The sequence below is a fragment of the Hetaerina americana genome, unplaced genomic scaffold (assembly GCF_022747635.1).
Source record: "Hetaerina americana unplaced genomic scaffold, ioHetAmer1.1.p SCAF_16, whole genome shotgun sequence".
In the NCBI taxonomy this organism is placed as follows: Eukaryota; Metazoa; Arthropoda; class Insecta; order Odonata; family Calopterygidae; genus Hetaerina; species Hetaerina americana.
Genome location: NW_027286719.1, coordinates 372,084 through 394,150, shown reverse-complemented (window position 1 = coordinate 394,150; position 22,067 = coordinate 372,084). Strand labels below are relative to the sequence as shown.

General features: G+C 35.1%; 1 protein-coding gene across 4 annotated transcripts in view; it reads right to left on the bottom strand.

Annotated features, from left to right (window-relative positions):
• CaMKI (Calcium/calmodulin-dependent protein kinase I) overlaps window positions 1–22,067 on the bottom strand; it is a 212,586-nt gene that overhangs the window by 17,959 nt on the left and 172,560 nt on the right. For all 4 annotated transcript variants that reach the window (XM_071584000.1, XM_071584001.1, XM_071584002.1 and 1 more), the window contains 3 exons: window positions 10,715–10,855; window positions 7,242–7,368; window positions 7,016–7,103 (listed from right to left, as the gene is read on the bottom strand). In XM_071584000.1, coding sequence (XP_071440101.1) covers window positions 7,016–7,103; window positions 7,242–7,368; window positions 10,715–10,855 — 356 coding nt within the window. The remainder of the gene's footprint in view (window positions 1–7,015; window positions 7,104–7,241; window positions 7,369–10,714; window positions 10,856–22,067) is intronic.

The window sequence follows — 22,067 nt, the reverse complement described above, 5'->3', positions numbered from 1 at the left end:
GGTGGAGGGTTGTGAATTTCAGTCTTCTGAACTCACCTGGGACCCTAGTAGGGAAATGCACAGATGACATGGGGGAAGAAGCTTTGGAGAGAGTTAGGGGGCATCCTTAAGGACATATTCAGCATGAAAAACCTGATGGTAGGGACATTTGGATATTTGGTCTGAAAATGCCAGCCAATTGAGGGAGAATAAGTTTAAAGGTCACCATGAAAAATTAACCATCAGGTTTTAAAAATTTCAAATAATGGAAGAGTGCAAGTGCCAATTTGGCATGCTGTATGTGACATAGAGAGCTAATGCTCAATGACATGATATTATCTATTGTGAAATCAACAAATTATATCCTTAAGTCTTAAAATGAGAGCATTTCCAGTTTTCTTCAATGGAAAGGGAAGCAAACAGTCAGATAAAGTTTGAAGATTTCATGTAAAAATTGAAATAATAGGTAGACAGTGAGTATTACTTTTTTACAAGTGAAAAAAACCAGCAGTCTAAAATGTGATATAAATAATTTTTTAATTCATTGCAAGGAATAACATTTTTTGACTAACTTTATTCAGAGTAAAAAACCATATATTTCAGAACTTACTCAGTATTTTCCCTCCTTATGCCTGATCAGCATACGTTTATTTATTCAGTATAAAATTTTTGTACTCGGTAAATAGAGAATGAAAAGAATTTTTACAAAAACTAATATTCTAATATTTTTCATAAGCAATCCCTAGTAATTGATGAAAGTAATGATGTTTGATTTACGATTCAACAATTTCAGAGCGTAAGAATCAATTGCCATTTTTTTGGATCCCTGTCAAGGCCAATGATTTTTAGTCTGAAATTGTTGCACTGTAATCCACATTTAGTGGATGACTCCATCCTACTGTCGCGGCATCTTCCACAGTTATCTTGGGCTACGATTTATTTAGTTTGAGTTTTTCCCTTTACTGGTCCTCAAGACAAGAACCAGAACGAGAATGGAAACACAAAATATTGGCTCCAGAATCTATATTTATGCATAGTAAGTTGGCTTTTTACACATATTAATTGAGCTATTAGTTATGCTCTACTTAAAACAGTAAAATGTTGCTTGAATCCATCTCCATCTTACCCAGAAAGCCACAATACCGGCTTGTGGCAGGAGGTGTTAGGTCACCAGCCAGAGTGATTGGCAATGAATGACATTTGAAAAGTCTTCAACTTTTGTCCATGCAGAATGCGTGCCCTAGTAGCAGGGACTCAAGTTATGCAAGAAAAAAATTATTTCCTTAATTGATTGATTCTAAAGTCAGTTTCCCTTCAATTATCATTGTTTTGTAAGTCAACAGTTACTTTGCTTTCTGCAAACTTTTATTTTTGCACAATAAAAGTCTGTGGAAAACCAAAGGACAGTTGTGGATATTTAATTTGAAGCAACTCCACCAAGTGATGCCAGATACCATTCATTTTTATCACTGTGGCCTTGTCTAAAAATGTAATACAGTGCTGAAAATATTCCTTCTGTGTCAGGGTGAACTTCAATGACTTGTAGTTATATTTAAAAGATGCAAGCATTCTGCCATAATGTTGTACTACATTGTGAATCATAGCATTAGAGTAAAAAACTAGAATGAAACCTTGAGATGCATACCACTTCTTAATTATTAGCGAAGGTACAAGTCCACGGGCAATATGAATCATAACCCTTTGGACCATTACCTCCAAGAGTTTGCAAAGTGCCCCATGACAGTAGCGATGTTAAGCGAAGTGAGGTTATAAACATTTTCTAACCAGCTGGTAAAAAGGGCAGGAGAGAGTTAGAGAGGGGCCAAGGAAGCGATGTTGCTGAAATCCTTTCCCACCTCCTGGCAAATTTAAATATGTGTATATCGGCTTTTGCATCTTGGACAACAAGTTGCGGCGGGTGGATATACCGGCTCAAATGTAAGCTATTGTTTAAATCGCTATAGTTTACTGAATTTTTAATGCATCTTGTGCATTATTTCTTTTATCATAAATATGATGTGTCTGCTTCAAGCAATTTTTTTAATGTAAATTTTCTATTTTAAATCTTTTTGCAATACAAATATAAATCTTACTTTAATTTTTATATTGAACTGTTTACATGTGGAGTAGCTCATTCTAATGGTATTGTAAGCTTGTTTCTTTTGCTGATGGGTCTTTGCTTATGAAATCCAACTGAATAATGAATCTGTTTAATCCTGCACACTTATGAATGCACTACAATGCAAACATATTGCTTTCCTTTGCCTTTTGCCTTTGGTAATTCTTTGAGCTTTCATGACGTTTCTCTTTCTGACAGGACTTGTTTCTTTTACTGCCTTGAGATGAAAAGTACATTGTAGATAGTTTGCAAAGAACACGATTCTCTCTTGGCTTTGAATTTCAGATTCATTTTTCCCTTTCAAGTTTACAGATCAACCAAGCGCGATTTCAAGAAAATACATACGTTATTTTCTCTTTCATCATATATAAAGAAAATAGCCCAAAAACAATGATGACAAAGTATCAACACACTACATGCATCATTGAGTCTCTTGAGATGGAATGCCTTGGGGAAACAGAGTGTTTCTCCTCGTGCAGGTAAATAAAATGCCAGACAGGAGAACTTCTGGGTAGAAAAGAAAAAAGTTGCATAGTTTGTCATGTAATACATGGCCAGGAGAGAAAAAAGTCCCAAACAGTGTGCATAAATTGTAAAAAAGGTGTGCAAAGCATTTGTTTGGTTAGCTATAGATGCTAGATGAACAATCTGACACCTGTAAGAACACACTTTTCTAAAGATTGAGACTTTGCCAAGGCAGACAGAAAGTTATGCAACTCAAAAGTAATTCTTTATTTTTTTAAGATTTTTCTATGTCTTTTTGGTTAATATTTTTATGTAAAAATAGTGTTTTCTTTTGAAACTGTTAAAAAAATTGCATTACTATTTTTTATTAAAATCAAATTTTTATTGGAAAAAAGTTGTTCCTGTTTAGTAGACTAAAACAATTACAATTCTCTAGTAGGACGATGCAAAATTCATTCTTAAAAGTTACCTAATTCAGTCACTATACAGTAAAAAAAACTGCAAATGATATCTTTAAAAATGACTTCAAAATATTTTTTCCCTCAGATGAAACATTTGATTAAAATACCCTCAGCACTTTTTGCTAGTACCACTGGCATAATGCAGCACTATGAGGGTTAATGCCTTAACTATAAATACCTGATCAGCTAAGTGTTTCAACGTAATGCTTTGTAGCAAGAATATATCTATTTTTCCCCAATGGCGTGAGGTTTTAATGGGATAATTGGTAAAAAAAGTTGGTCAGCTTGGTCTCTATGGTAGGTGTTGCATGTACCAAAATGTGAAGAATCTTACTACCTCTTACAAAATGACTTTTTAACATCAGAGAAAACGATTAATTAAAAATATAAAATTACAAAAATCGGTGAGATATGAGCTATTCAGTTAGATGATGAGCCACAACAAATAGCCCCACAAAAGACTTGGCATTAACTACCATTATAATTGACCTATCCAGCATCATGTTTTTATTTGATTACAAGAACCCATCAACTACACATTACTTAATCCCATTTTGATGGATAAGATGAAAGTCAATGTAGGCATTTACCCTTTTTGGAGGGTTGTAGAGCAACTGATGAAGAAAAAAATATTTCTTTTTAAAAGGCTATCTTCAATTTATGTTTTCAATGACAAAATACATTAATGACAGATATACTTGGGTGACTTGTTCACAAAAGCTCAACTGTAAATGGAATCTATTCTCAGTGAACATGTATGTTTAAAGATGGGGCGTGACCATCATGTTTTGACATTACTAAATTAAAAGCATAAGTGGAGATGAACACCAAATACACCATACTTTATTACTTTCATTGATATTTAAAGCATTTTGTCAAAAGACTAATTCTGAGGAAGGCATGCAAGGAAAGCTGTAAGAGTAGGTGAAAGATTTGATTGTGAAATGAGAGGATTTTCTGTGTGCATGTCAAATGGAAGTGCTGATGGGAATAGATAATGTTCTTATCATCTAAGGACCTTATATTTACTCTTTGATTTGTATTGAAAATGTTGCACTACTTCAGTCATCTCATCACATTAACTGTTTTCTTAACCATGTGACATTTATATATCTATTACTTGGTATGGAGACTATAAAGTGGGATGTCTGAAGGTCCCCATGAAATTTGCTGAGGTGTCAGAGAGAATCAAGTTGCCCAGCTTATTGGAAGAATTTCTGGAGGTGATTCAAAAAAAGGAATGAGATCTAGAGCAAGCAAGAAATATTCCACCTGAATTATGGGATTGCCCTCCAGATCAAGGCTTCGAATTTCACTGCAAAAGCATTTCAATTCATCTGAAGTAAAAAGGATGCAAAGACAAGTGCTTTTGGTTGGGGGTTACAGCTAGCTTAAAATTACACAATAATTTGACATACGCAGGATCAAAATAAAGAATTTTCCTTTAGTTTTGTTTGAGAAGGAGAATGGGAAGAATAATGGGTGTGAGGGTAGATGTTGAAATAATTGGGGGTAACTTAACAAGATGTCTCTTAAAGATAATGGGATGGTTAAGGAGATTTAAAAGGCATGTAAATGCCAGCAGAAAGGTGATTGGTTATGAGGAATACATAAAAAAGTGTTTATCTAAGGCAGCAAACATAACATTATATGGAAGTGAACTCCTAGGTTTGTATGGGAATGAAACAAGGAGTTTTCATGCCACAAAAATTGGTAGATTCAAAAGTCTTACACAGTTTTGTATGAGGGTAATAAAGGTTTCAAATTATTTTATAAATAGAAATAAATGCTTATCTTCCATTACTTATACATCATTTAAACTTATCAATTCCTTTATACCTCTACACAATTGCCATTTCAGTTGATGCATTTTTCTAAGTGCTGGGGCAGTTTTTGTACGCCCATATCATAACAGCTCACCACCATGTAAATAGGGAAGTGGTGGACCTCATCTTTCACCTGATTATTGTCGCTTACTATGCTTGACAAAACTTTGATGTTCCACTTCACACCCAAGACTAAACATCAATCAAAAGAGTGGCAGCATTCCTCTTTGCAATGAAAATTCCAACGAGCATAATTTGCCGGCAAAATCATGGCAAGGGTGTTATGAGATAAAATGGGGTATTTTTGGTCAACTTCATAACTTCCTGGACCACAATTCACACTGAAAATTATTGCGAAACACTCAAACAACTCAGATGAGCGATTCAGAACCTGAGTAAGGGCATAAGCCTCCTCCACAACCACATTTGACCCCCACTTCACCTGTCAAGCTTCACCTACCCTCTTGGTGGCAGGATGTGATGCTCTCATCCCATGTACGCAATAAGTGTGTATGGAAATAATATTCAAAATGATGGGCAAACAGTAAATACACTTCCTGGTAGGGAAATCTGGAAGGGCAGCATAAGAAATCACAGCATGTTAGGAGCAGGAACTGCAGCCTTATCTTACACTCTAGTGCTTCAGAATAAGTGACAAGTAAATGGGAAATTCCATAGGTTTTTCCAGTACTACTGGATGGATAGACACTCCCAAGTGACTATAGATATGTTTCACTGTGACTTTATCACATACTTCCCAAAAAACTGTACTACACCGCTGCTAAAACACTCCATACACACAGACACACACACATTACAAGGGAAATTAAACAATATCTACCTTACTTTGCAAATGTTGAAATTTGGCATTCCAATGTAGCTTACAATGGAAAATTGCTAAAGAGAATAAATTCAATTAATACTACATGATAGTTATGTTAATTATGCAAACATTACGGCACATTGGAAAATACTTAGCTGGAAATCAGGTAGGTAGGTACCGCTTTAAAGACAACGTGAGGCACAATACTCTCCACCATCTCATGGCAACAATAAGATACATAAACACTACTTTCATAATTAAGGGATTCAACAGCATTGATAGCATCAAAGAATCGATAGCAGCATTGCAAGAGAAGAAGGCTGTTGGCAGAAGTAGGATCACTTTTGAATGAATGTTTAAGGTGGATTCAATGTTAATTATGGCTCAGCCAATATCGAATTCAATTTAAATCATATGAGTAACTCAATCACATCACAAGGCAGCGTGTGTTGATTCTCTAATCTGCTGCTACCTGAGTAACAATTATGAAATAGCAATATTCTTGGGCTGGTTTACCTTTACCCAATTATTCAATACATACATAGAGAGAAAGCTGCACTACGTTCAGTAATTCTGAATATTAACTAAAAACATTCAAAATAAGAGAATGCTCGAAGGAATACATATAAATTTCTGCATATACTAAAATACCCATTACAATAGTATATAGATTAGTTCAATGACAACTATAGTACATACTTAATTTAGGGGTTTTCCAAAATTAATAACCTGATGATGATAAACATGATTTGATATACACTAATTTGGACTCTAAAATCAGACATACTTCTCTTCCTCCCACAAGAGTTGATCCTGAAAATAAATCATTGGGGTATGGCCTCTAAGACAAGTGAGACCTCAACAGCCAATTTAATTTCCAATAATTATTTAAAAAAATGTTATTCTTAATCTTCTAAATAGCCCCTTATACATAAAAACTTAAATTTGAAGATGCAATAGAAACTCATACAATCACTAACTCATTGGCAACACGGTTAGTATATTGTAAGCCCAATAAATGGTGAGGCATGGAAATGAGATAATAAAAAAGAAACCCATTGCTTAATTTCCATAGAAATACGAGAGATCACTTGATAAAATTTCAAATATTGTGACAGTAAATTAATTGTTCAAGTCCATAAATACTCACTTTTGTAGTGTAATAAAAATATACTGCCTATTTTGTTTTACAAATACAGGATTTTAAAAAGTTGGAGACTTGTACAGATAAAAATTGAAAATGTTATTCAAATCTCAAGAAATTATGAGATGGGTTTCAACTATATTCCTATACTGAGCTTAAAATAATTATGAAAGACCACAAAGTTAAGGAGAAACTAACCTTCCACCGAGATTTAGCAAAATTCTTCTTGAGTTGTTCTGATACTGTGCCATGTATATTTTTGTCACTGGCAGCATTTCCTGATATCCTGTAGTGTAAAAAATTAGGGTTTAGTTAACAACACAATTAAAACTTAGAAATTAGCATTTTCCACCAATGTTACTGAGTTTACTAATGCCAGATGATGTGTGTTCAAGAAATGAGAACATTTTTGAATGAAAATTACCATGGATGGGCAAGTGCTTGTCTGCATGTGTATCGTTTTTCCACATCTACACACATTAGTTGGCGAATGAAGTCCTTGGCTGAATCACTAATGTCATCCCAATAAGGAGGGTCAAACTCAAACTCACCTGCGGAAGTAAACAAAGAAAATGAAAGAGGTAATTTTTCATGCTCAATAAATTATTTTACAAGCAAAATAATCAGTGATTTATGAAAAATACCACCTTTTTACTCCTGAAAGTGAAGACATCATATTTAGATTCCAAACTTAAGTCTTAATTTACAATATACCATTAATCAACGATTATATTATGTACCAATTATAGGATGTGCACATGTTTTCACAAGCAAAATGTGAAAAAGCTCCTATCAGCATGTAAAATATGCACTTTGTTTTCAATCCTGACACTCCTATTCGCCTCCTTCTCCAGATGCGCTTATGCAAATATTTTGTAACTTGAGGATTGGACCTTGACACTTCACACACAATGGTGCTCTTTATTCCCCACTCTTGACATAAATACATGACAATTCTCTGACTTAATCTACAGCATAGATGAAGGTCCTCTTTCAAGTTGAGATGCTGCTAGTATAACACTGTTCTTTTCATCCTCACCTATTTCCCTGCTTTCAATGAACTACCCTGAGTGACATCATGAATACCTTCATGAACAAATTGAGTTCGCTCACCAAATAAATAGTGTACTGCATCAAGTCATCAAGATTGAAAGGGTCAAGGGGGAATGTGGGTGAGAAGGCCACTCCGCTGTATCATAACGAAGATGAAGTTCATCTCACTAATAGGAGAGAGGGGCTCAGGTTGAGGTTCACACAAACTATACCGCTGACACCTCTGCAGTCTTCCAATAACACAAGCCAATTTGGCAAGCTGTGTCTGAGTACAGAGCTTTGAGATAAATGAGAGAATAAGACATTGTAAACACCATTCCTTGGAATAATTTAGCCCCTTGTATACATACCTCTATCCTTCTGAAGACCACCTTTTTGAGCTGAGAGGTGAGAGCTTTTCTTAAGAGCAATCCAATCCACTTTGTATACCATAATCTGCATTCAGAGGTAAACATACCACATTTATAGCATTATTTGACTGGAAAAAATTTAGCAACTGGCTTACCAAAGAAAATTTAATTAGCTATGAAAATTACTAAATAATGTAAAAGCCATCAAAACTACAAATGGTCAAGTTTACATATATGTTTCCATAGAAATGGAGATGCCCCAGTGGTATCCATTTCAAACGCTCGATTCCCACCCTTGGACAGGTGCTGGATGTTTATTGGGTAACTGTGAAATTTCTGTTGTATTCTAAAGGGCACTGTGGATTCCACATAAGCAAATACTTGCTGTATTGCAGTGTTAGTTTGGGTTTGTCTTTCCCCTTCTCTTCCTACAGCTAAAATAATACATCTTTTCATCAGGCAATGGCCGAAATTTTCCTTTTTTTCCAGCTCTAGTTAAAAGATTTCTCTGTGATGCTGAATGTTGGTCATTTCCTCTGCTAATCGCCTACATAGCATTGGATACATTTCCTTCAAATCTTCTTTTGATAATTTACACTTCCTTCCTTCCTTTGGGTTCTGATAACACTAAGGATGCCATTGAAAGGTAGAACAAAGGTTTTTGACACCATCCGCTGTGTTCTAAAATGACTTCGAAAAGTCAAGTCATGGGAGAAATACATAACTCTGGATGGTGGCTATGAGAGAAGTCTTAAGGATGAAAAATAAAAATTAAGAATCTATCCTGATTTTTTTTAGCAATAATTAAAATTTTATGATACCCCTGGTATATTACTAGTATATGAGATCCTCGTGAAGTTGGATGGATAACTGAATTAGATTATGTACAGCATTGAGGACATACATTCATTAAGAGTTGATATGATAAACTGAGTTGTGAACCCAAATTATTAGAGGAATTAGGTTGGGAATCACTCACAGAGCAAAGGTGAAATCTCTTGCCTGAATTTGAACCATGTCTCCTCAGTAATGATGTTGAGAATGTATTATTAGCCCCATTATGCTATGGTGCGAAAGATCATGACATTAAAATTAGTGATATTAAATGTATAAGAAATACATTTAAGATGTCATTTTTACCAAGAACGATAAGGAATCAGAATGATGTTGTCTGACTGTGCTAGGGGATATAGTATTTTGTGTCAAAGGTAGTCTGGAGGGTAATAACCTCCTGCCTCACACCCTAGCAGTCACTTGCAGCATACCATGCATGTATGTATGCCAAGGCTTTTGCATCTCCTCTCACCTACCTATATAACTAAGATAGCTGTAAGTAAAATAGAGTTTTCCCAGCTTCCAAGCATTGAAATAAGATAACAAAACTGTGTTTTGGCTCTTGGTTGTCATGAATCATAGTTTAAAACTCTGCCTTGAAATCTGCTAAAACATGATAAGAAACAAGAATTTAAATTTGCCATAAAAAGTGATCCTATTTTGAGTAAATTAGTTGGTGAGGGATATGTAGCTTATTGTCTTTCACTTGTGTTACAATGATCTAAGAGTACACTGTATTTAAGCACATAAAAAAACTGGTTGCCTAGGAGTGTTAGCATCTTATTTATTTCATCAGTAAAACTTCAATACTGATCATACTGATGAAATGGGTGGCAACTAGACATCCCTCATCAAATGCTCAGAAATCCCAAAACTGCTATCCACGTACATCCATAAGATGATTGAATGTCTTGCTCATTATCGAAGGAAGAAGGCTCTGCCGCATTCTCAATTGCGCCCCAATAAAGCCGAATTATTATTGCTACTGAAAATACTTGCGAATGACAAAATTTAAAGCTGCTGTGCCCACTTGGCAAACATCAAAGGCACCACATTCTAATGATGAAAACTTTAACTCTTTTTTTAGACAAATAACTTCGACAACTATTGTGTGTCTATTATTATGTCTACTGTATGCATTTCATTGTACATTATATTTAGCAATAAGATTTTCAAAGAGATCCCTGCCTTTGGGAATGAGTGTTTACATGATCCCGCTAACATTTGTGAACCATTACAGGCAACATCTACATATTATGGTTGATTACGCCCATCTACTGATGGATATAGAATTCATTTACATATTATTATTATTAATATTATCCCATTAGCATTAACAAGGTGCTATTGCTTGGCATATTTTTAAAGCTAAATACCAGAATTTTTCAATAAAATTATCCTACTTTTAACTACATTGACAACTGTAAGTCAATTGGATAAAATCCTCAAACTCTTTACCAACCAAATTTCCCAACTCAACTAATTTCCAAATATAAAGTTATTATTACTAAAGGAGTTGCTATTATTGTAAAGGATGTCCAATCACCAATGGAAATACGTAGTAACTATAACTTTAGGCAAAGACAGTTGGAATGAAACATAACCACCTATATTTCTTGAAAGATAAAAGTTCCATGAGAGGAAAAGAATATACTTGTACCTTTTAAAATCTGAGCAAATAAATTTGCATCATTTTCATCATAGAAAGGAGGATATCCACACAGAAGGATGTATGAAATGACACCTATACTCCAAACGTCCACTGCCTTCCCATAAGGCTTTTGAGCTAACACCTCAGGAGCTGTAAGAGTAAAGAAAATCTATGTTTTAATAATGAAATGTAAATATAAAAATCTAAACACAAAAATTGACAATTTAAATAATGATTAAGCTATTGTTAACAGTAAATTTGTCTGCCTTAAATAAAATCACATTATTATTATTATCTGTGATCTACCAGTAAATGTAGGTTCTGGATGGACACAAGCTACCAAAATGTACAGCGACAATACCCTTGCCTCTCGTAACAAAACAAAACACAAGCCAACATCCCACACAACAATAGGTCCCACTTCAATTCTGGACACTTTCTTCCTCCCTTCATTCGTCCAGCATCCATGTTCTCTTGTTATCCCTTTCTTGTTTGCCTAACATCTTCCCCTTTATCACAGCCTTCAAAATCCCATTGCCAATCAATATGCTTTACAACCATTTTTTGTGTCTCCTTTGGATTTCTCCAAACAATTCTCTCCTATCCTACCATACCTAGCTCCACCATTCCTTGATTGTTTTCCTTTCGGTCCACTTCATCTTTTCCATTCTTCCCCACACCCACATTTCAAAGGCCTATTTGAAATGTGGGTGTGGGGCCTAAAGGTCAAATGTATGCCTATCATCCTACTTCAATGACCTTGTTTCCATGCCATACAAAACCACACTCCATGTTTGAACAAGCCTTTTCTTAACATCCTTACTCAACATCTGTGCCATCGATTCTCTCCTCCCTGAGGAAGCTTTGCCAAATGCAATTCTGCATTTCATGTCCCAACTGCTTTGACCATTTTGGTTCCAAATATTACTGAGATGCAAAAACTGTTTCACCTGCTCTTGTTTTCGAAATCTATTCATATTTAACTTGACCTTTCTCTTCCTTGAAAACTTCACCTTTGTTTGTTTACACTTATTCTCATCTATTCTCACCTATTGCAATAACTTTAAAATGTTTTCAGCAATGCTTGCAACCCCTTGGCTGACAAACTAAAGTTTGATCATCTGCTCACATAGCTCATTTTATGAATTTACCTCTGATTTTCATTCCTTTCTCCAGTACTTCCCATGCCACTTTAACCATTTCCTTCGTATGCTGAGCAGCACAGGTGACAATGGACAATCCTGTCTTATTTCTCTTCCTAACACTGCCCATTTACACTCTCCATCTGTCACTTGCACCTGAGCAGTCTAAGACAAGAACCGGTTTTAGATAAGTCTCCTTTCCTTATGGGTTAAATGGAAGAAGGGACCATTTGGTCTCAATTTCGCCCAAATAAAGACCTCTATCTATCTTTCCACACAATATACTCATATATTCAGCATTTTTTTCACTCACTCTACCCAATTCACTCTATCACATACCTTATCAAAATCTACAAAACAGACAATTTTTCCTGGTAGTACTCTATATTTATATTGCCTCTCTCCTTCCTGAACACATGTAGAACATTCCCTAAGTAATCACTTGCCCTTATTTCCATTCTCTTATTGATTATTCGGAGGACCACTTTAGCCGTATGTGTAATCAAACTTAAGAGTTCTATAGCCCTAACATATGCCTGCCTTTCTCTTTTCGGGATGCGAATTGGCACTGATCTGAATAAATCTTCTGGTAAAAATCCAATCTATTAATTGCTGCAAATTAGTCTGTAAAAACTTTTCCTCCCACCTTTTCCTAAACCTTTAAGTGTTCTGTGGGAAATGTTGTCAACCCCCACGGCTTTCGATGATTTCAATCCCCTCGATGCCCTTTCTCATCTTGCCATCAAATGAGCCTTAATGTAAGCTATTCTTATCTACGTCATATGCTCTTTCTGTGGCTAAGTTTGTTAGACATACCTCCACCATAGAGCTATCGTATATATTTGATTCATCTCTGTTAGTTCTTCCCTACTTCAAATAATATTTTTCCTGATTTGCTTTTGATGGCTATCACAGATTTTCCCTTTTTACTACGTTATCACATACCTCATAAAAATCTAATGGGAAGCTTTTTCTGATTGAGTAAAAAGAGAGACATTCCTGGAAGGAAGGAAGGAAGACAAAAGCAAGGGAATATTTCCACTACTCCATAACCTAGCAAAATAAAACAGTAAATGCATACACATCGTCATTGAAGACATAAATTTAATTGCTAACGCCCCTTTACTAAAAAGTATTTCCACCATAATTATTTTTTTTGTTTCTTAGAGTCAAAACTGCTAATTGATTAAATATTATAAAAACATGATTTTTATTAAATAAATGGAACTTCTACATTTCCAATAGATATATTTCAGGTCAGATCAAAAGAGTCAACGAAACTAAATTTTGAAATTTGAACCCCTAAACCCTGAAACTTGCACAACTACATACTTTTACTTCAAAAATCAAAACTACATACACCATTGAACAGAAAAACTGACAAGCTGGAAAAAAAATCAGTGCCACTTTATCTTCATACACGATTTATATTTTATATTAAATTTGTTTTTCACAAAAATATTTTCATACCTGTTAATCATCTAAAATTTTCATAAAAATAAACCATGCATTCAGATATCTTAAAAAAAACATTAAATTATTAAGGCTGATTAAAACATTTTTCTAAATAGCAACTGCACCCAGATTTCATTTACCATCTGAAAAATAGCAATTTATCCTCTTGATTCAAGCAATTTGCATGGTATTTGATTCCATTGAGTAATTTTTAGTTTTGCAGATCTTGAACCGACTCACTGACAGATACATTAGAATGAGGTTGACAGTGTCAAAGATGGGTGATTTACATTTTGTGGAAGAACATGAAAGCCTTTTTACACACTGTTTTTGGCAAACTGTTCGAAGCAGAACTATTGATAATAATTTATTTCAACAAAGCCACCTAATTAATTGACTTAAATGTTAACTATGATCATGTGGAGAGTTAATTGAGATACTCAAGCATTTTATGAACCTATGTGAAAAAAGTTTTAAAAGTTATTTTGAGTATTTCTATTTGCAGATGGATTTTGACAACTTCACCATCTAAACCAACAATTTCTGTTTAAGGATGATGAAAATGAATCATCTCTGTTTGTTTAATTCTTGGACAATTGTATTGCCAATTCATGGTTGAAAAACTAACCAAATTTCATTCTTCATCGCAAAATATAACAGAACAGCAGAAAAAATGGTGGTTGAACAAAATGATTGAATGTTAATGAATCTAGAGTGACAGGAGTAGAAATTTATGCCAACAGGTGAGCATAAGTTGGGGTTTTTGAAGAGCTGATAACTGGCTTAAGAGTATAACTCAATTCAATCACTGACCATGATACAAATTAGCATTATCAGTAAAGCATAAAAATAGTGCTGACACTCATGACCTAAATACAAATAAGTGTTATTGCTGAAATTTAACATCACATTGTGTACTAATACCGAAACTAATGCGTTTGGGATCATTCCATATAATATCATCAAATGGGTGAAGATGCAATATTTTAAGTTCCGGTGAAAGTTAAGAGTAGAGGTAAAAATATAATTGTACATTACAAAATCATTTTAAATATTTTACTACTATTCTGAATTCAAATCGTGCAATTTTTCCTAATGCACATTCAATTATTTTGATGATTGCAGAGATCCTTGAAATTCCAAATGGTACAAATTTCACTAAGGCCACATGGGTGAATACATGGTAAAATTATATGGTCTCATCAAAAATATTTTTAATTAGTGATAGGTCATTGCAGTACTTTGGTTATTGGTTCCCTCAGTTTAATATAAGATATGAAATTATTGGAAAAAAACCTGGTTTCAGAACAGATATGGATATCTACTAAGTTGGCCTGATGACAACAGGCATATATTGCTTGAAAATCATGACATTATAGTGTCCATTAGGCTGATCCCTCTTTTTGGGCTTCACCCAGCCAATATAATCAAGAACATATAGTGTTTTAAATGCTGTCTTATTCAATGACATTGACCAAAAGATAAGTTTATCTTGCTTCACACAGCCAATACATTAAAAGAAAGGAATGGAATATAAAATAACTGCTATTACTGGGTGGCTGAAGATTAGAAGGACAAGTGTCATCAGCGATGGAAAAATTTGAAAAGAGGCTTTCTTATTCATGCTACCCATTTTACAGGGACATCATTTTTTTTTTATTTCTGTAAACCTACGTAAAACTGCTACAAACTCTCTAAAACACCTATATGGCATTACATTTTATAACAGGAAAAACCTGATAGCCACCATCCATTGACAATTTAAACTTTGCAATTATTCATGGGATTAAGGTAAAAAATTTTAGTTTTCATTCTACCAAGTCATTAAGATAAATATTTATTTGAAAGGGTTTTTAATAATATTTATTATACTGAATAAAATATTAATCATATTTATGGAATATGTACATTGTACAAATACCATAAATATTTATTTGAATTTGATGACAATTATTTGCTATTCAGTGGTCACAACCAGTACGTAAGGAATTTTTCACAGTAAATCATTGTTTTTTTAAATAATTTGCCAACAATTATGAAATTTGCATTTATTGGATTGTGGAGTTTATTTCATTACGCAAAGAAAGCATGGCATAATTGCTGGTAATATTCCTGTGCATATGGACATTAAAATTTTTGAATTATTGCCAAAGATTTTGAGTCAGCTGTTTATTCATTCCTAAAGGAAGAGCTACTTCAGTTCAGAGATGAATGAGAAGACAACATTCTCATGATAATAAATGATTCTGGGAGATGTAGATAATTGATGTAAGAGAGCTTAAGGACTCTGAGAACAACTGGAGTTTATCTCGAACCTGAGTGGTTATGAATTAAAGGAGTGTTCCAATAAGGAGGGTTCTGACTAAGCTCAAGGCTTAGCAATAATATGGTGGTCATCCATTTCATTCTTGGAAATGCTTGCTGCATTGTGATGTACACGTAGAGCCTGAAAACACTTTGTATTCAGTGGTATCTAAGTTTCCAACTCAACGTCAGCATATGGGTGTGAAAACTTAAAATGTCACATTCAATAAAACAGTGCTAAAATTGTAGAGACTCCCAGGTAGCTGAAAACATTGTCTCCATCAAGATGAAGATGGTTTCCAGTGGGTTATATTGTAAGAACAAGATTTTATTGCCGACTTTGATTACTGGAATCCCCTAGGTCTCAAAACAAACACATGTGAAACATTTTTGCATACAATTCACCAGTTTTCAGAATTTCACTTGTCTTATGTGTCTTAATTTTATCTCTTTTCATTAAATGATTTTAGCATCATAAACCAAATTCATAAACTTGGCAACTACAAGTCACTGAAGTGAAAATTGGACTTTGAAACTTATGAAAAAGTTTTTTTTGGTTTTTGGGGATGACCCTGCAGTATATTTGCCAAGAGAGTGTTTCAAGGCAGTTTCTCTAATGCAGTATAGTATCAGTCCACATATGCCACTTGCTTGCGACCATAAGTTGCAGAATGTTCACCAGTTGTAAAACTTTTTTAAGTACTGAAAAACAAAAAACCTCTGGACTAGACTGCATAGATGCTAGAACTTGACTTCCAGAGCCATTGCTTACATGGGCCAAAAGAAAGGAGACAACCTTGATGATTCTATGGTCTGGCTTCCTCAGCATAAGATCTTCAAAGTTCAGGGGGTCAACAAAACATAAAATTCATCAGGAAGCATAAGGTCTGATTTATGAAATCCAAAACAGCTATGAAGCACTGCAATTATATTCATCGGCATGCCTGTACCTAAATATCACCTGAGATACAAGGAAATGGTTCTTCCTGTGCAAAGGAGAATGATTCAGTTTATTCTGCTCACCCTTTGCCCTATATATCTGTTAAGTACTCAAAATTTTTCAAAAGTAAAGCTTAAAAGTATATCCAAATAAAAAGCTGCCCAAAGTAAGTTTAACTTATGTTAATAATGTTACTAATCCTGAGGCCAAGGAGCTTTCATCAAGGATAAAGGGTATGAAAGGATGAATGGAATAGATAAGACATTATTGATACGTGCCAACAGATGATCATAACGCTGATTCTGAAATTATAGGCAAAGTTAAAAGTTTGGAGAGATATGCCTGCGCTCGTAGAAGATGAAATCAGCGATGAAAATGAGAAGAAGAGGGAAGGAAAAGCACCCACAAACTGTCAATAGAAATAATTTCTCTTGACAAATTATTATATCGACAACTAAACTGCAGGCTGGACTAGAGCAATAAAATTTCATGAAAGAACAGGAAGTCATGAATTTTTACCCGCTCCAAGATAAACTCAACAGATAAAGACCAGAGTATATGGCAAAACATACATTGGATAATTTATTCAAGAAAATAGCAAGAAAGCAGGAAAAAGAATCAGCAGTTTCCACACTGCCATCAACTTCAAGTTAACTAGATTAACTGTCACCGATATCAACATTTCCTCGACAAGTTGAAGCCGTTCCTGATGCTGAGGATTTTGAAACTGTCAATGATGAAGATAATCCTGACAGCCCATCTACCATTCAGCTTCTATTCAAGGTTTTGGTGGAGAGATATGATTAAAGTTTCAAGGAACTATTTTATTCAGTTGAACTCAAATGGCAGAACTGTTTCATTTAGTTGGCAAAAATTCAATTTTCACAAAGAAGAAACTGTAACACTAGAATCGAGGAAGATTTTGGTGAAATGTTTTCTTTGGAGGGTGGTTTTACATTGACCAGAGAGAGGGATCATGAGAAAGAAAGAAGGGAAGCACCATCAAAGTTTAGAACTGTGGTCGTGGAGGTACATGGAGAATGTTAAGTGGAGTGACAGAGTGAGAAATGAAGAAGTGTTGAGATGAACTGGTGAAGAAAGATGTCAGTTGGAGAGTATAACAAAGAGAAAGAAGACTTGGTTTCAACATTGCTCAGAACAAGCTGTTTTCAAAGAGGACAAGGGAGGTTGAAAAGCCACTTAATATTTGCTTTAAAACAATTTCACAAAATAAGAGGAAATAAGACTTGATAGTGTAATGAGCAAACATTTTTCCATTCTCAGATATGCAGAGAATGGGGAAAAAGGTTAGAAAGTAATGATGGGTAGAATATTTACATTAAGTACTTGGCTATTGAAGAATACGAATTTCAATTCCTTTATACACTCAAGTTGATAACCCAACAGCAAAGGTTGCCATCACTAAAAATCAGAAAATTTCAGCATACACAACTGCATATTTGCGCAAGTACAATTGAGTTATGCTAATGAAATCTATCATGATGGTTTGGAACTGAAGTCAAATTTACCAATAATTGCGCAAAACAGTAGTCTGAATGCTTGATTGTGAATGAGAAGCTTAGGATGCATGCAAGAAAATACATGTTAGATTACTCTGGATGCACACAAAAGCTGTTATTCAAAGAGTTGTGATCGATGCTTGTTGTGCACCAGAGGATAGAAAGACTAAATGTGTGTAGGGTGACTTCTGAAGCACATTGAGACAGATTTTGAATGAATATGACCATGTAGTGAAAGAACAATGGTATAAGGAGATGCAAATAGTCGGGTTGGAGTGAGAAGGGGTTGAGAGCCTCTTAGAGAGAGGGAGGGCAGTCATGTAGTCTTAGGTCGGGAATGATAACGGGGAAAACTTGCTAAGAGTGTGTGCAAGGAAAAGTATTGCATACTATTACTGAATACATAGTTTAATGATAAATCACTTGCATTCATGAAGAAGGAGCCATTATGAGAACATTATTGATTCTGCTGTATATGCTGAGAGAATTAAGAGCATTAGAAGAAGGACATTAGGGCAATGAGTGGTGTTGCATGGAGATCATTTTACTATCTCGTGCCTCCAAATGTAGCTCTGGGGAGAGTGTACATAGCAAGGAAATTTAGAGCACAAATTTCAGAGGAAAAGTTGGGGAGTTATAAGACAAAAATGCAAGAAGGCAGTATGAATGTACTTTTAGGATTAACTTAACTCGAATAGGGCAGAATGGAAACTGTGATGGACAGTGGAAATACGAGTGTTGTTGGGGATAGTTTGAAAGGAATATAATGGGATGAATGTATGCGGACAGGATGTCACAGGAGAATGACCAGTGATGCTTGCTGGCATGAAAACGTGATAGTTTCTGCAAGTACATGAAGGAGATAAACCTGCATGCATTTGACTAAAGGCAAAAACATTAAAGTTTAAAGATGGTTTAAGTTTATAATAAAGATATTAAAATGAATGCAAAATGTCATGAAAGAAATAAAAGAAAAAATATCAATGACAGAAGGAAATAAGAAGCTGTTTTGGTAATGGGTAGAAAGGAGAAACCATTGACAGGGCAAAGGAATGGTCAAGACAAAGAACAATAATGACATTTTCTGGGATGTATGTAAAGTTAGAGAATGTTGGATCGATTATTTTGAAAATCTATATAACGCTAGGGCGGTATATGGAAGAGAGCTAAATGCATTAGGTGGAGACATTGATTTCAGATACAGTGATTTAAGTGAAAATGTGGTTGTATTTTCCAAGTAGTAACAACATGGAGTAATGGAAAAGCCAGGGATGATTACAACTAGGGGTAAGTGAAGATTCATAATTACCAACTTCAAAGTGAAGAAATGAAACTTTTAGCAACTTGAATCACACCAAAAAATATTTGACTGAAATTGTTTGCGAGCATGCATACTTTTTTAAAAGCAGAGCTTCTATGCCATAAAAAGTAGTTAATTTTAATGAATAATATCAAAAAGGGAAGTCTGAAATATGATTAAGGATGTTTATGAGAAGATTTATGATTATGGACACCTAGAATATAGGTACGAGCATTAGTTCAAAATATTGATCATGTAAACTCTACCTATAAGTTATTGAAAGCATTTTCCTAATAGGTAACATATTATTTGGGAAAAACCACTGAATGATATTTTGCAGAGAAATCTTCTCTTATACCTTGCCACTGAGAGAACTGAAGGAAGGTTTATGGTACATTTCAGATGCCAATCAACTTAGGGAATATAGAGAAAATACTATTGTGCTACATGCTCATTTCCTCATTCTGCATATACAGAAGGTTTTAGTGAGGTTATAGCTATTTCGATGACTTGTACGGCTCTTCTCAATGAACTATTAAATACTATTATTTATTGACTACCATATATAAAATACAAACTGAGCACATGTGCAATATTACATTCATGAAGCAAGAATGCAAAAAAGTAGCATGCTCTTAATGATGACTTTTAGTTAAATACTGACTGACAAATAAAAGAGATCCAAAATCTTTCTTTGAATATTATCATATCTCCATTTGAAAAGAATTTCTTTCTTTCATTTGCATGAATTGAAATGATGGACACCTGATGGCACACTATTGCACCAACCGTATTTATCCTAAAAAGCCTGTGGGAATCGCACATTGGAAATCTATGAATAAAAGTACTTGTAAATAATGAAATACTTCCCATGGACCGAACCTTGATGTGGAGGAAGGCATTAGTTCAAAATACTGATATTTTGTACTGATAATCCCTAGAGGTGGAGACTCATGACATGAATGCTCATGATAGGGTCACCCAAGACAGATGGATCAAAGGGTAGGAGTGGGATGAAGGGTATCAGTAATCTGAATAGAGTCTAACTGATTGGCTTCTTAATGGGGTAGCTTATTAAGAGGTTGCAAGAGGATGGACTGCTGCATGCACACTGCTGAAAAATAGATATGCATAACACGCCAGATCCTATGAATGTGGTTGAAGATACGAGGGTCATCCGGAAAGTAGTACCCGTTCGTGCCGCATGAAGTGCTGACGACGCGAGTAGCCGCTGGCCGAGGTCAGATAGCTTCAGTGGCTTGTCTGTCTTCTCTGAGCCAAGTTGCGTGACGCTAGCATTGCCTGTGTTGTTTCTGTGATTGTTTACAATGTTTAAAAAAATTGAGAACGCCGCCAGTTGTGAAGTGAGGGCAGTGATTAAATTCCTCAATGCAAGAAACGTTCGCCCATGTGATATTCATCGCCAATTAAAGGAGGTGTATGGAGACAATGTAATGGACGAGTCGTCTGTTCGGCGGTGGTGTCGCAACTTCAACATGGGGAGGGGGAACACACACGACGATGAGCGTTCGGAGAGACCGTCTGTCATTACAGACCAACTGGTGAGCTCAGTTGACGAATTCGTGAGGAACGATCGGCGCGTCACAATTGATGACATCTGTGAGCATTTTCCCAATGTTTCTCGAACAATTGTTCATGAAATTGTTAAACACCATCTGCATTATGCAAAAATTTGTGCAAGATGGGTCCCTCGCGTATCTCAATGAGCTGGCGGCAAAGGACTATGCAGCAGGAATACAGAAACTTGTCACACGTTATGACAAATGCCTTAATTTGCTTGGAGATTATGTTGCGAAGTAGTTTAAAGTATCCTCTTTCAAATAAAATTTTTTATGTTTGTTAATATTTACTTTTGTGTCTTTATTTCACGAACGGGTACTACTTTCCGGATGACCCTCGTAATTATAATAATTTCATGATCCATCAAAATTCCAGTTTAACATTTTAAATTATGAATAACCCAATACATATGACAAATCCTGTCTGGGGCATTTTGCGACTCTACAGGTGTATAAGTAAATGATGAGTATGATATCTGCTGGCAGAAAAACTAAAGAAATTTTTGACAATAGAAACGTAAAAGGGTGTGAGCCGAAGAAAACATTTAATTTTGAGCATCAGACTAGAGTGACTTTTTTGAGATTTTGAATTCAAATTTCTATTGGGAGCTTGGTACTATTTGAGGCACAACCCAATCTTGAAAAGAAGAAAACTAATGTCTATCTATTTACTATTAGTTATGAATTACGAGGGTCATCCGGAAAGTAGTACCCGTTCGTGAAATAAAGACACAAAAGTAAATATTAACAAACATAAAAAATTTTATTTGAAAGAGGATACTTTAAACTACTTCTCAACATAATCTCCAAGCAAATTAAGGCATTTGTCATAACGTGTGACAAGTTTCTGTATTCCTGCTGCATAGTCCTTCGCCGCCAGCTCATTGAGATACGCGAGGGACCCATCTTGCACAAATTTTTGCATAATGCAGATGGTGTTTAACAATTTCATGAACAATTGTTCGAGAAACATTGGGAAAATGCTCACAGATGTCATCAATTGTGACGCGCCGATCGTTCCTCACGAATTCGTCAACTGAGCTCACCAGTTGGTCTGTAATGACAGACGGTCTCCCCGAACGCTCATCGTCGTGTGTGTTCCCCCTCCCCATGTTGAAGTT